The sequence below is a fragment of the Choloepus didactylus genome, chromosome X, assembly GCF_015220235.1.
Source record: "Choloepus didactylus isolate mChoDid1 chromosome X, mChoDid1.pri, whole genome shotgun sequence".
Lineage (NCBI taxonomy): Eukaryota > Metazoa > Chordata > Mammalia > Pilosa > Megalonychidae > Choloepus > Choloepus didactylus.
Genome location: NC_051334.1, coordinates 57,399,560 through 57,415,592, shown reverse-complemented (window position 1 = coordinate 57,415,592; position 16,033 = coordinate 57,399,560). Strand labels below are relative to the sequence as shown.

General features: G+C 37.9%; 1 protein-coding gene across 1 annotated transcript in view; it reads left to right on the top strand.

The window, feature by feature from the left end:
- The window catches only part of LOC119522157 (serine/threonine-protein kinase WNK3-like), a 185,664-nt gene that overhangs the window by 32,078 nt on the left and 137,553 nt on the right, over positions 1-16,033 (top strand). The window contains exon 2 of the mRNA XM_037820811.1: positions 9,913-10,567. Coding sequence (XP_037676739.1) covers positions 10,031-10,567 — 537 coding nt within the window. The 5' untranslated portion in view covers positions 9,913-10,030. The remainder of the gene's footprint in view (positions 1-9,912; positions 10,568-16,033) is intronic.

The following is a 16,033-nucleotide window of genomic DNA, read 5'->3' as shown; positions in this document are numbered from 1 at the left end:
AAGTCGTGCGTCTCCCCTTTGCTTCCCTGGACTCGAGACAATCAGCAGTGGGTGTGGGAAGGGGTATCCTCCACCCCAGACACCGATGCGTTAGTCCAGACTGCTTCCATCTTATCTGCAGCTGTTCCCGGGCTTCTTTTTTTTTTTTTTTTAAAAAAAACGCCAACCCACCATTTCCCCACACTGCAGCGTGGCTGAGGGATTCAGCCTACTCACTCACTCGTTTCAGAATGCAGACTCCTGGTTTCATCAAATGCATGTTCCCTGTGGCTTTACCAGAACTTCTCCGGCTGGTGCTACTCTGGAAGTGGTGTTCTGGGTCCTTTCTGGTTTTTTATCTAGTGTTTTCCACGGAGGTGTTTTTTCCTCTCTCTCACCTAGTCACCATCTTAGGTTCCTCCCACATTGTGATTTTGATTTGCTTTTCCCTAATGAGTGGTGATGTGGAACATCTTTTCATGTGCTTATTGGCCATTTATATATCTTCTTTAGAGAAATGTCTATTCAAATCCTTTGCCCATTTTTAAATTGGATTATTTGTCATTTCATTGTTGAGTTGTAGGAATTCTTTATGTATTCTGGATAGAAATCCTTTATCAGATATATGGTTTGCAAATATTCTCTCCCATTCTGTGGGTTGTCTTTTCACTTTCTTTGTTGTGCCCTTTGACATAGAAATGTTACTAATTTTCATGAAGTCCCAATGTATGTTTTCTTTTGTTGCTTATGCTTTTGGGGACATATCTGAGAAACCATTGCCTAACCCAAGGGCATGAACATATACATTTATTTTCTTCTAAGTTTTGTAGTTTTATCGCTTACATTAAGATATATGGGCTTCCGGAAGATGGCAGTTATGAGAGACAGGGCAAAAAAAGTCACCGTGAAAAATAGTAGATAAAAGACAGAAAGTGACCCAGAACACCAGTTCCAGCAATGCACCAGCTGAACAAGGTCTGCCAAACCCACAGGAACCTTGCACTTGGTGAAACCAAGAGTCTGCGTTCTGAAACAAGTGTGTAAGCCTGCTGAATAAGCAGAGCCATGCATGCTGCAGTCTGGGGAAACTGTGGGTTGGCGTTTGGAGTCAGGCTACCTTTAAAAACCCAAAAGCGGCTGCGGATACGGCAGTGAGAACCGCACAGTGAAGCGTGGCGGGAACTGTGTCTCCACAACCTGTGGGCACGCCTCAGTATCTGGCGTGGACAATAGCTGTTCGCGCACTTGCTACTGATTGTCTTGGAGTGAGGAAGGCAGAGGTTAGCCAAAAGGGGAAAATAACCATGCCCCTTACAGCCATCTTCCTGGCGGGCTGGGACTACTCCTGCCCAGCGCCAGCACTACAGGCCAGAGAAAATAACTTAGTGTGGCGGTAAGTGTTTCCTGCAACACGCACACACACCACAATATCTGCATGGACAATAGCCTTTCGCGTACCTGCAGCTAACTGTCCCAGAGCGGGGAAGGCGGAGCTGTGCAAAAAGAGGGAAATTAACACGCCCCATACAGTCATCCTTTCAGCAGGCTGGGAATGCAACTACACGGCCCTGCGGCCCAGATCTTCCCTTGGGGGACAGCGCCCACTTGTGATATAACAGCCTTCCCTCAGCAGAGGCCCTAGGAGTGCATGGCTTGGAAGAAAGACCCACTTGGAAGTTGCAGGGACCATATGCCAATACCAAGGACTTGTGGGTCAGCGGCAGAGACAAACTGGGGCAAGACTGAACTGAAGGTTTAGACTCTTGCAACAGCTTTAAATCTCCAGGAACACCTGGGAGACTTGATTATTAAAGCTGCCCTCCCTCTCTAACTGCACAGACACGCCCCACATTCAGGGCAGGCAGCACCAACTACACACGCAAACTTGGTGCACCAATTGGACCCCCACAAGACTCAGACCCCCACTCACCACAAAGACAAAGTTGGGGAGAACTGGCTTGAGGGGAATAGGTGGCTCACAGCTGCCACCTGCTGGTTAGTTAGAGAAAGTGTACTCCACCAAGCTGTAGAGCTGACAAGTTAGAGATAAGTGTTTGAATAAATCTACATATCCTAAAAGAACCCTATCAAGTAAAGCAAATTCCAAGAGGCCAAAAAGAACAGAAAATTTGAAAGCATGTGAAAAAACCAGACGATACGGATAACCCAAACCTAAACACCCAAATCAAAAGATCAGAGGAGACACAGTACTTGGAGCAATTAATCAAAGAACTAAAGGCAAACAACAAGAGCATGGCACAGGATACAAAGGACATGAAGAAGACCCTAGAAGAGCATAAAGAAGAAATTGCAAGAGTAAATAAAAGCATAGACGATCTTACAGAAATAAAAGAAACTGTCGACCAACTTAAAAAGATTCTGGATACTCACAGTACAGGACTACGGGAAGCTGAACAGTGAATCAGCAACCTCGAGGATGACAGAACAGAAAATGGAAGAACGAAAGAAAGAATGGGGAAAAAAATTGAAAAAATCAAAATGGACCTCAGGAATATGATAGATAATATAAAACATCCAAATATAAGGCTCATTGGTGTTCCAGAAGGGGAAGAGGAGGGTAAAGGTCTAGGAAGAGGATTCAAAGAAATTGTTGGGGAAAACTTCCCAAACTTTCTGAACAACATAAATACACAAATCATAAATGCCCAGCAAACTCCAAATAGAATAAATCCAAATAAACCCACTCCAAGACATATTCTGATCACATTGTCAAACACTGAAGAGAAGGAGCAAGTTCTGAAAGCAGCAAGAGAAAAGCAATTCACCACATACAAGGGAAACAGCATAAGACTAAGTAGTGACTACTCAGTGGCCACCACTGAGGTGAGAAGGCAGTGGCATGTTATATTTAAAACTCTGAGAGAGAAAAATTTCCAACCAAGAGTTCTTTATCCAGCAAAGCTCTCCTTCAAATTTGAGGAAGAGCTTAAATTTTTTCACAAACAAATGCTGCGAGAATTTGCTAACAAGAGACCTGCCGTACTTGAGATACTAAAGGGATCCCTACCAACAGAGAAACAAAGAAAGGAGAGAGAGATATGGAGAAAGGTTCAGTACTAAAGAGATTCAGTATGGGTACGTCAAAGGACATTAAGAGAGGGGGGGGAAAAGTATATCTGAAAAATATAAACCAAAGGATAGGATGGCTGATTCAAGAAATGCCTTCACAGTAATAACATTGAATATAAATGGATTAAACTCCCCAGTTAAAGATATAGATTGGCAGAATGCACCAAAAAATATGAACCATCAATATGTTGCATACAAGAGACTCATCTTAGACACAGGGACACAAAGAAATTGAAAGTGAAAGGATGGAAAACAATATTTCATGCAAGCTACAGCCAAAAGAAAGCAGGAGTAGCAATATTAATCTCAGATAAAATAGACTTTAAATGCAAGGATGTTATGAGAGATGAAGAAGGCCACTACATACAATAAAAGGGGCAATTCAACAAGAAGAAATAACAATCGTATATGTTTATGCACCCAATCAAGATGCCCCAAAATACATGAGACAAAAACAGGCAAAACCAAAGGAAGCAATTGATGTTTCCACAATAATTGTGGGAGACTTCAACACATCACTCTCTCCTATAGATAGATCAACCAGACAGAAGAGCAATAAGGAAATTGAAAACCTAAACAATCTGATAAATGAATTTGATTAACAGACATATATAGAACATTACATCCCAAATCACAAGGATCCACATTCTTCTCTAGTGCTCACGGAACTTTCTCCAGAATAGATCATATGCTGGGACATAAAACAAGTGTCAATATATTAAAAAAATTGGAATTGTTCAAAGCACATTCTCTGACCACAATGGAATACAATTAGAAGTCAATAACCATCAGAGCCTTAGAAAATTCCCAAATACTTGGAGGTTAAACCACACATTCCTAAACAATCAGTAGGTTAAAGAAGAATAGGAAGAGAAATTGCTAAATATATAAAGACAAATGAAAATGAGAACACAACATATCAAAACCTATGGGATGCAGCAAAAGTGGTACTGAGGGGGAAATTTATAGCACTAAATGCATACATCAAAAAGGAAGAAAGAGCTAAAATCAAAGAACTCATGGAGCAACTGAAGAAGCTAGGAAACGAACAGCAAACTAATCCTAAACCAAGTAGAAGAAAAGAAATAACAAGGATTAAAGCAGAAATAAATGACATAGAGAACAACAACAACAAAAAAAATAGAATAAATAACACCAAAAGTAGGTTCTTTGAGAAAAGATTGACAAGCCCCTACCTAGACTGACAAAATCAAAGAGAGAGAAGACCCATATAAACAAAATAATGAATCAGAAAGGTGACATTACTGTGGATCCCGAAGAAATTAAAAAAATTATAAGAGGATAGTATGAACAACTGTATGCCAACAAACTGGATAATGTAGAGGAAATGGACAATTTCCTGGAAACATGTGAACAACCTGGACTGACCAGAGAAGAAATAGTAGACCTCAACCAACCAATCACCAGCAAAGAGATCCAATCAGCCATCAATAAACTTCCCACAAGTAAATGCCCAGGGCCAGATGGCTTCACAGGGGAATTCTACCAAACTTTCCAAAAAGAACTGACCCCAGTCTTACTTAAACTCTTTCAAAACACTGAAGAAAATTGAACCCTACCTAACATATTTTATGAAGCTAACATCAGTCTAATACCAAAACCAGGCAAAGACGCTACAAAATTGGAAAACTACAGGCCAATCTCCCTAATGAATATACATGCAAAAATTTTCAAGAAAATACTTGCAAATTGAATCCAAAGCTACATTAAAAAATTCATACACCATGACCAAGTGGGGTTCATTCTAGGCATGCAAGGATGGTTCAACATAAGAAAATCAATCAATATATTACAACACATTAACAAATCAAAAGAGGCAAATCAAACGATCATCTCAATAGACGCTGAAAAAGCATTCGACAAAATCCAACATCCCTTTTTGATAAAAACACTTCAAAAGGTAGAAATTGAAGGAAACTTCCTCAATATGATAAAGAGCATATTTGAAAAACCCACAGCCAGCATAGTACTCAGTGGTGAGAGACTGAAAGCCTTCCCTCTAAGATCAGGAACAAGACAAGGATGCCCGCTGTCCCCACTGTTATTCAACATCGTGCTAGAAGTGCTAGCCAGGGCAATCTGGCAAGACAAAGAAATAAAAGGCATCCAAATTGGAAAGGAATTATTTGTAAATGATATGATCTTCTATCTGGAAAACCCTGAGAAATTGACGATACAGCTACTAGAGCTAATAGACAAATTTAGCAAAGTAGTGGGATACAAGATTAATGCACATAAGTCAGTTATGTTTCTATACGCTAGAAATGAATGAAGTGAGGAGACTCTCAAGAAAAAGATATCATTTTCAATAGCAACTAAAAAAATCAAATACCTAGGAATAAACTTAACCAAAGATATAAAGACCTATAGAAAGAAAACTACATAACTCTACTAAAAGAAATAGAAGGGAACCTTAAAAGATGGAAAAATATTCCATGTTCATGGATAGGAAGGCTAAATGTCATTAATATGTCAATTATACCCTAACTTATCTATAGATTCAATGGAATCCCTATCAAAATTCCATCAACCTACTTTGCAGACTTGATAAAGCTAGTAATCAAATTTATTTGGAAAGGGAAGATGCCTCAGATTCGCTAAAAACATTCTAAAAAGGAAAATTGAAGTGGGAGGACTTACCCTCCCTGACTTTGAAGCTTATTATAAAGCCACAATAGTCAAAGCAGCATGGTGCTGGCACAAACATAGACATATTTATCAAAGGAATTGAATTGAGAATTCAGAGATATACCACCAGATCTATGGCCAACTGATCTTTGTTAAGGCCCCCAAAGCCACTGAACTGGGACATAACAGTCTTTTCAACAAATGGGGCTGAGAGAGTTGGATATACATATCCAAAAGAATGAATGAGGACCCCTACCTCACCCTACAGAAAAATTAACTCAAAGTGGATCAAAGACCTCAATATAAAAGACAGTACCATAAAACTCCTAGAAGATAATACAGGGAAACATCTTCAAGACCTTGTATTAGGCGATCACTTCCTAGACCTTACACCCAAAGCACAAGCAACAAAAGAAAAAATTGATAAATTGAAACTCTTCCAACTTAGAAGTTTCTGTACCTGAAAGGAATTTGTCAGAAAGGTGAAGAGGCAGCCAACTCAATGGGAAAAAATTTTTGGAAACCATGTATCTGAAAAAAGGCTGATATCTTGCATATATAAAGAAATCCTACAACTCAATGACAGTAGGTCAGACAGCCCAATTATAAAATCTGCAAAAGATATGAAAAGATAGTCCTCTGAAGAGGAAATACAAATGGCCAAGAAACACATGAAAAAATGTTCAGCTTCACTAGCTATTAGAGAGGTGCAAATTAAGACCACTATGAGATACCATCTCACACCAATTAGAATGGCTGCCATTAAACAAACAGGAAACTACAAATGCTGGAGAGGATGTGGAGAAATTGGAACTCTTGTTCATTGTTGGTGGGACTGTCTAATTGTTCAGCCACTCTGGAAGTCAGTCTGGCAGTTCCTTAGAAAACTAGATATAGAGTTACTCTTCCATCCAGCAATTGCACTACTCAGTTTATACCCGGAAGATCTGAAAGCAGTGACACGAACAGATATCTGCACGCCAGTGTTCATAGCAGCATTATTCACAATTGCCAAGAGATGGAAACAACCCAAATATCCTTCGACAGATGAGTGGATAAATAAAATGTGGTATATACACACAATGGAATACTACGCGGCAGCAAGAAGGAATGGTGTTGTGAAACATGTGACCACATGGATGAACCTTGAAGACATAATGCTGATTTGCCAGGCACAAAAAGAAAAAGATTATATGCTACCACTAATATGAACATTGAAAAATGTAAAATAAATGGTTTATAATATAGAATGTAGGGGACCTAGCAATAGAGAACAATTAGTGAAGGGGGAACGATAACCCAATAAGAACAGCTAAGCTATTGTGGGTAAATGTAACATTCTGGGAAAGCCCAGGAATGACTATGGTTTGTTAATTTCTGGTGGGTATGGTGGGAGCAAGTTCACAGAAATGTTGCTATATTAGGTTATTTTCTTGGGGTAGAGTAGGAACATGTTGGAAGTAAAGTAGTTATTTTATGTTAGTTGTCTTTTTCTTTTTCCCTAGTTTTGGTTTGTTTGAAATGTTTCTTTATTGTATGTTTAAAAAAAATTGTTTTTTGATATAGTTAATAGTTAATTTAAAAAAAACAATGAAAAAAATATGCAGAGCCCCCCTGAGAAGCTGTGGGAGAATGCAGGGGTATTGGGCTTCCCCACCTCTATGGTTGCTGATGTGCTCACAGATACTGGGGACTGGTGGTTTGATGGGCTGAGCCCTCTACCACAGGACTTGCCCTTGGGAAGACTGTTGCTGCAAAGGAGAGGCTAGGCCTCCCTGTAATTGTGCTTAAGAGCCTCTTCCTGAATGCCTCTTTGTTGCTCAGATGTGGCCCTCTCTCTCTAGCTAAGCCAACTTGACGGGTGAAATCACTGCCCTCCCCCTATGTGGGATCTGACACCTATGGGTGCAAATTTCCTTGGCAACGTGGATTATGGCTCCTGGGGAGGAATCTAGACCCAGCATCATGGGATGGAGAACATCTTCTTGACCAAAAGGGGGATGTGAATTGAAATGAAATAAGTTTCAGTGGCTGAGAGAGTCCACAAGGAGCTGAGAGGTCACTCTGGTGGACACTCTTATGTACAATATAGACAACCCTTTTTAGGTTCTAATGAATTGGAATAGCTAGCAGTAAATACCTGAAACTATCAACTATGACCCAGAACCCTTGAGTCTTGAAGACTGCTGTATAACAATGTAGCTTATGTGGGGTGACAATGTGATTGGGAAAGCCATGTGGATCACAGTCCCCTTTGTCCAGTGTATGGATGGATGAGTAGAAAAACAGGGGCAAAAAATTAAAAAAAGGCAGTCAACATTCTTTTTTACTTTAATTGTTCTTTTTCACTTTAATTTTTATTGTTACTATTTTTGTGTGTGTGGTAATGAAAGTGTTCAAAAATTAGTTTTGATGATGAACGCACAACTATATAATGGTGCTGTGAACTATTGATTGCATGCTTTGTATGACTGCATGGTATGTGAATATATCTCAATAAAATTGAATTAAAAAAAGATATATGATCTAGTTTGTGTTAAGTTTTGTGTATGCTGTGAAGTATAATGTCTGACTTCAGTTTTTTACATGTGGATATCCGGTTCTCTCAGCATCATTTGTTAGAAACAGTTCTTTCCTCATTGAGTTGTCTTTGTACCCATGTTGAAGATAAATCAACTGTAACTATGTGGATTTATTTCTGGATGTTCAATTTTTGTTCCTTTTATTTATGTGTCTATTCATATGCTGGTCCCACACTGTCTTGATTACTGTAGCTTTATAGTAGGTTTTGAAATCAGCAAGTGTGAGTTCTCCAACTTTGTTCTTTTTTCAAGATTATTTTGGTTACTCAAGATCCCTTGTATTTGCATATGAATTTTAGTATCAGCTTTCAATTTCTAGAGAGAAGCTTGGTGGGATTTTGGTAGGGTTTGCATTGAATGTGTAGAAAAATTTGGGGTATTATTGCTAATTTTGTTTGTTTTAGTTTCCTTTTTTTTAGGTTTTCAAATTTGATATTTCTGTATATTTTTGTTTGGTATCATTCATAACAAATTTTTCTGACAAATGGTGCCCTCTAAGGCACATAACATAATAAAAGGTATACAGGTTTAACTTTGCAATGCATGATTGTTGTAAAAAGGGAAGAATTTTCTCATTGGTGGCTTGACAATTCACTTAAACTTTTTCCCCTTATATGCAGATATAGCATGTGTTCATTGTGGAAAGTTTTAGAAACTGCAAAAATATCAAAAAGCAGTCTGAAAGAAAAATAAAAGTCCATAATCCCATTATTCAGAGTTAATAACCCTTTTATCATTTTAGTGTATGCCCTTCTAGTCTTAGGTATATTCATACCAAATGCATATATTATGTATGTATTATATGTGTATGTATATATAGATATATATATTAAAATGGAGGTTTGTTGTAAATATTCCTTTTCCCATTTAACCATATATAGGGAATGTCTTTTCATCTCGTGAAAAACTTCAGTGTTATTTTTAACACTATCATATCTCATGAGATATTTTATTACACTTCTCTGGGACTTATGTTTGGTTACAATTTTTCCAAGTTATAAGATCTGTAATGAATGTCTTTGTAGTTAAATCTTTGCACAGATTCTTCACTGTTTTCTAAGGCACATTCCTATAAGAATTATTGGTTCAAAAAGATGTATGTTTTTAAGTGTTTCTTGCCTTTTTTTTAGTACTGTGTATAAATATTTGACTGTAGTTTCTGTTAAAATCTGAAAGGAAGCTTATAAGTATTTGTATTATTCAAACCTACTATTAGATTCATTCTAGAATTTTAGGCAAAAAAAAATCACTTGGAAATTATCTGGTTGTTTTACTTATTGTGTGTGTCACCTCATAGCTAAGTGAACTGAGGGTTTGGATTTGTTTTGAATTGATGAGTTGATAGATGGGGCTGAGAACTAGGTTCCTAACCAAAATTGATGCAATATGAAACTTATTGAGCTATATAACAAGTAGTGTGCTTGGCACTGTTGGCTGCAGTGGTAAACAAGATAAGATAAAGTCCCTGGAGCCTGCTGGTTGCTAATATTGGACAGAAAAAGGAATAAACTTATTAAGAAAAAAAAGGGATTAAAAAATCAGGTGACTTGTTTTCTCCTTAATGATTTCCTTTGTGGGGTGATTTTAAAATATCCTTTTTTTTCCTCTTCAGGTTGCTATGGAAATGTAAGACCACATTAAAGGAAGTCCATTCTGATAATTCTGATACCTGAGATGTAACTGGGCTAAAGAGTGAAACAGGAAAAGTTCTAACACCAACCTTAATTATAATGGCTACTGATTCAGGAGAGCCAGCTAGCACAGACGATTCTGAGAAACCTGATGGAATTTCGTTGGAAAGCAGAGTTCCTCAGGTTGCTGCAGCTTTGACAGTGGAAGCTAGACGGAAGGAAAGAAACAGTACCTTCTCTGCTTCTGGGGAAACTGTGGAAAGGAAGAGATTTTTCCGAAAGAGTGTTGAGATGACGGATGCTGGCAAAGTTGCAGAATCTTCCCCCAAAGATGAAAGAATAAAGGCTGCAACAAATATTTTAAGAGTAGATAAACTTCCTACAAATGTGCTAAGAGGTGAAAAAGAAGTTAAGCATGAACAATGTTCAAAGACGATTTCAGAATCCTCAAAAGATTGTTTCAAGGAGAAAAATGAAAAGGAAATGGAAGAAGAAGCAGAAATGAAGGCTGTAGCTACTTCTCCTAGTGGCAGATTCCTGAAATTTGACATAGAGCTGGGAAGAGGAGCATTTAAAACAGTATATAAAGGACTGGACACTGAAACATGGGTTGAGGTTGCTTGGTGTGAACTGCAGGTAAGTATATAGTCTTAGTCTTAATAAATTCCAGTTTTAGCTGGCATGACCTTCTGAGTGATCCAGGATTAAAATGAATCATGGATTAAAATGAAGGGTTTGCCCCCCCCCCCCCCCGATTATATTCTTTTCCTAGATCTTCGTTGCAGCTTATGTGAGCCTTTTCTTTCTCCTGCTATTTTCCCCTCTGTTTTAAAGGGAAAAAATCCATCATGGTTCTTTTTGGGAAAATGCTCTTAATTTGTATAGCTTAAGAAATTTCCTGAAACTATTGTTAACTTCTTGTTTTGAAAGCATTTAGTAAATTATTTCTTTTACCTTTTCTCTCAACAAATTTTTTGGGGGATATGTTTTGAGAGCAGGAAAGATAATTTCTTGATTCTGTGGAGGAACTTTATTAATATAAAGTCCCCAGGCCTTTGAGTTTATTTCAAAGAGGATCTCTGGAAGACATAATCACCAGAATCTACTGAGTTATCAACAGGAATGTATTTGGAAAGGGGAAAGGAAAGCAACAGGAGCAAGGTTGAACTTCTTAGACATTTGTTTCCATAATAAATGTTTATGTAGTACTTTTAAATAATGAAAGACTAAATGGGGACAGAACATCATAGAAGGGGTTATAACAAGAATAGTTTCAGACATATGTAGGTCAAATATAAGGAAAACCTTTGTGACCTCAATCAGCTCATGGGAAATGGTCAGTGTTCACATAAGATGCTTAAAATTGAGACTTAGTAATGCTAATAGCCAAGCACAGGTTTGTTTTTCTTTTGTTGTTGTCATTTTAAAAAAACTGGAAGGGACTTAGAGTTGAGGTAAAAACTGGGGCTTAGGGAGGTATATAGTTGCTGAACCTTGGATAGTATTATATTCTATTGATCTGAGCATCACTAGCCACCATTATGGGTCACTTACTACGTGTTAAGTGGTATAGTTATACTACCATAGTTAATGCTCACAGCAACCCTGTGAAAATTTGATGCTCTTATTATCATCATCATTTTACTAATGGGAAGAGTGAGGCTCAGGGAGGGCAAGTGACTTGCCCAAGATCACAGAGCTGGTAAGTGGCAGGAGCTAGAATCAAATCTAGGCATTCTGCCTCCAAAGGCTGTGCTTTTGATCACGGAGTGCTGTGGCTTCCTCAGTGGTGGAAAGAACAGGCACTTTTTTTTTTTTTTTTTTTAATCTTCATTTTATTGAGATATATTCACATACCACGCAGTCATACAAAACAAATCGTACTTTCGATTGTTTACAGTACCATTACATAGTTGTACATTCATCACCTAAATCAATCCCTGACACCTTCATTAGCACACACACAAAAATAACAAGAATAATAATTAGAGTGAAAAAGAGCAATTGAAGTAAAAAAGAACACTGGGTACCTTTGTCTGTTTGTTTCCTTCCCCTATTTTTCTACTCATCCATCCATAAACTAGACAAAGTGGAGTGTGGTCCTTATGGCTTTCCCAATCCCATTGTCACCCCTCATAAGCTACATTTTTATACAACTGTCTTCGAGATTCATGGGTTCTGGGTTGTAGTTTGATAGTTTCAGGTATCCACCACAGAACAGGCACTTTTAAGTCAGAATACCAGAGTTCAAATTCTGGTCCTTCTCCTTAGTAGTTGTGCCACCTTGTACCAGTTATTTAACCTGTCTGAGCCTCAGTTTCCTCACGTGTGAAATGAGACTCAGACTCAGCCAAGGGGGAGTGCTGTGAAAATACCTGGTTAGTCCATGTAGACACTTGAGTCATGTATTGGTTCTGATTGTTTCTTTCCTCCCTTTGCATCCCAGCTTAGTTCTCCTTTCATTGTACCTGGCTGCCTCCTACTTGATGTAGCATTAAACTCAGAGCTAACTTGATCTTATCTCTGTCCTTTCAAATTCCAGTGGTCTCTGTGAGTGTGGGTGTGCGTGGTTAACATACCACGATTTCACTTATTCTGAATTTGCTGTAGGTTGCCATTCAAGATAGATTAAAATTTAGTCCAGGCCCCTGCTTAAACAAAACGAAAGCTTTTTGTTTAATGCCATGTTTTCCAAACTTTACTGTCTGCAAGAGTCAGTGTTTGCTTCCTTTGCAGATTCCTGGGCCTGTTGTCAGAGATTCTGATTGAGTAAGTCTGGGTGGGGTGCAAGACCCTGCAATTTGAACAAGCTTTCTAGGTGCTTCTAATATAGGAAGTCCCTTGACCACTCTCTGGAAAGCAAGTTAATGATCAGTCAGGCCATTGTAGTGGTCCTTGAAAGGTATCTGCATGTATGGGGTTTGCTTGGTTTTCATCTTATCCCCTTTGTACTCTTTATGAATTTTTTAAGATATATGTCATAGTAGAAATATTAGGCAATCCAGGTAAGCAAACATCAAAATCACTCCAAATTGTACTACTTTGAGGACAATGCTTTAAACAATTTAGTATTGTAATCTTTTTTCCCATTTATCATGAACATCTTTTCATTATCAATAATTGAATACCTATACAATTTTTAACATATGCCTAGTATTTCATTGTAAGTTTGTCTTAGAACTTATTTATTTAGCCCTCTTTGGTTGGACATCTAAGTTTTCCTCCAGTATTTCACTATTATAACTATGGCTGTGATGAATATCCTCGTACATATATTGAAAATTATATAAATTTTTAATTTCATCTCTGCATTGTGACATTGGTAAGATTCATCTTTTAGTGTTACTCTATCTGCAAATGGTGGAAATAATTTCCATCCTCTGGATAGTAGGGTGCATAGTAAAATATATCAACTGTTTTGCGAATTGTGCACTTTAGCTATGCTAAAGGATGTTCAGAGAAAACTAGAAGAAAATATTTCAGGGCAGGAACTGCCGAGGATAATGCTGCTGTCTTTTCCTGTGGAAAAGTTGAAAGATCCCATAAGGTATTTCTATTCAAAGTGTGGTCCTGGGACCAGTAACATGGATATCACCTGAGATCCTGCTGGAGCTGCAGATTCCTGGGCCCCATCCCAGAACTACTGAATCAAAATCTGCTTCTTAGTAAGATCTGCAGACTATTTTTATGTACAGTAGAGTTTGAAAAGCACTGAAATAGGGACCGGTTAAAAGAGCTAAGAAATTTCCTTAATAAATTAACATGAGCTTTATATCTGGCTCGCACTCCAGACTTCCAAAATCAGAATCTCCCAGGGATGGGGCCTGGGAACTTTATTTTTTATACGTTCCCCAGGTGATTGGATATGTAGCCAGATTTGGCAATATCTCATGCATGTAGAACAAATGTTGTAAATATATAAAGTATGTTTTCATTTATACAGAGAACAACTACATTTTTTTAATCTGAAAGGAATGTAAGAATTAGTTGACTTATTTGATACAGTCTTTGCATATTGCTTTATCTTCTGCATATTTGGAATTAAAAACCTAGATTATTTAGAATCTCAGAAGCCTAAGGTGCATCATCTTTTAAAATACTTTCCTGAATACTATGCAGTTCGTAAAGTGAAATTTCTCATTTTCTGTCCATAAAGTCTTTTTTTGCTTTTTAATTGGAATGATCAGTGCATTCACATTTTATAAAGCAGTTTTATTGAGGTATATTCATGTACTATACTATCCATCCAACATGTACAGTTAATGGCTTTTAGTATAATCAGAGTTGTGCATTCATCACCACAATTAATTTGAGAACATTTTCGTTACTCCTAAAAGTAAAACCCCATACCCCTTAGCAGTCACCTCTCAATTTCTCTATTCTTCCTCAACCCCACATAACCACTAATCTAATTCTGTCTCTATGAATTTGTATATTTTTTGTCTGGTTTCTTTAACTTACCATAATGTTTTTTAAACATTACTGTTATTATGTTTTTAATTAGAGAGGTTGAGTTATTGCAGAGGTCATGTAAAAAATACAATGTTCTCATTTAACCTCCTATTATTGACACTTTGCATTAGGGTGGTACCTTTGTTACAATTGCTGAAAGAAAATTAAAATATTACTGTTGACTGTAGGCCATAGTTTACATTAGGTATGTTTTTCCCGTGTAACATTTTATTATTAATACCTTGTAATACTGTCATAAATTTGTTATAATTCATGAGAGAATTCTTACTATTAATCACAGTCCATTGTCCACAACAGGGATCACTGTGTTATACGGTCCCATGTTTTATCTTCCAACCTGCTTTCTAGTAATGTACATGACCCAAAACTTCCCCATTTCAACCACATTCTCCAACATAATTCAGTGCTGTTGGGGTTACACTCACGGCAATGTGCTTTTATCTATGCTGTCCATTTCCATACATTTACAATCATCCTAAATAGAAATTCTTAACAAATTAAGCATCAGCTCACTTTTCTCTGTTACCATTCTATCCCCTGATAAACCTGTATTCTAGATTCTGACTCTATGACTTTATTATTATAATTAGTTCACATCGGTGAGATCATACTGTATTTGTCCTTTTTTGTCTGGCTTATTTCACTCAACATAATGTCCTCAAGGTTTATCCATGTTGTCGCATGCATCAGGACTTCATTCCTTCTTGCAGTTGAAGAATATTGCATCGTATGTATATACTACATTTTGTTTATCCATTCATCATTTTATGTACCTGTTCTAGTTTGCTAATGCTGCTGGAATGCAAAACACCATAAATGGATCGGCTTTCATAAAAAGCGGTTTATTTGTTTACAGAGTTACAGTCTTAAGGCCATAAAGTGTCAAAGGTAAGTCATCAACAATCGGGTACCTTCACTGGAGGATGGCCAATGGTGTCTAGAAAACCTCTGTTAGCTGGGAAGGCATGTGGCTGGCATCTGCTCCAGAGTTCTGGTTTCAAAATGGCTTTCTCCCAGGACGTTCCTCTCTAGGCTGCAGTTCCTCAAAATTGTCACTCTTAGTTGCTCTTGGGGTGTTTGTCCTCTCTTAGCTTCTCCGGGGCAAGAGTCTGCTTTCAGCAGCTGTCTTTAAGCTGTCTCTCATCTGTAGCTACTCTCTCATCTTCTGTGCATTTTTCAAAGTGTCCCTCTTGGCTGTAGCTCCTCTTCAAAATGTCACTCTCAGCTACACTGAGTTCCTTCTGTTTGTCAGCTCATTTACATGGCTCCAGTGATTTAATTTAGAACCACCCTGAATGGGTGGGGTAACACCTCCATGAAAATTATCCAATCAGAGTCATCACCCACAGTTGGGTGGGGCGTATCTCCACGGAAACATTCAAAGAATTACAATCTAATCAACACCGATACGTCTGCCCACACAAGATTACATCAAAGATAATGGCGTTTTGGGGGACATAATACATTCAAACCGGCACAGTACCCTTGTCTTGCTACCATCTTTTAGCAGTTGTGAATAATGCTGCTATGAACATTGGTGTGCAAATGTCTGTTCAAGTCCCTGCTTTCTGTTCTTCTGAATAAATACGTAGTAGCGGGATTGCCAGGTCATATTGCAGTTCTCAACTT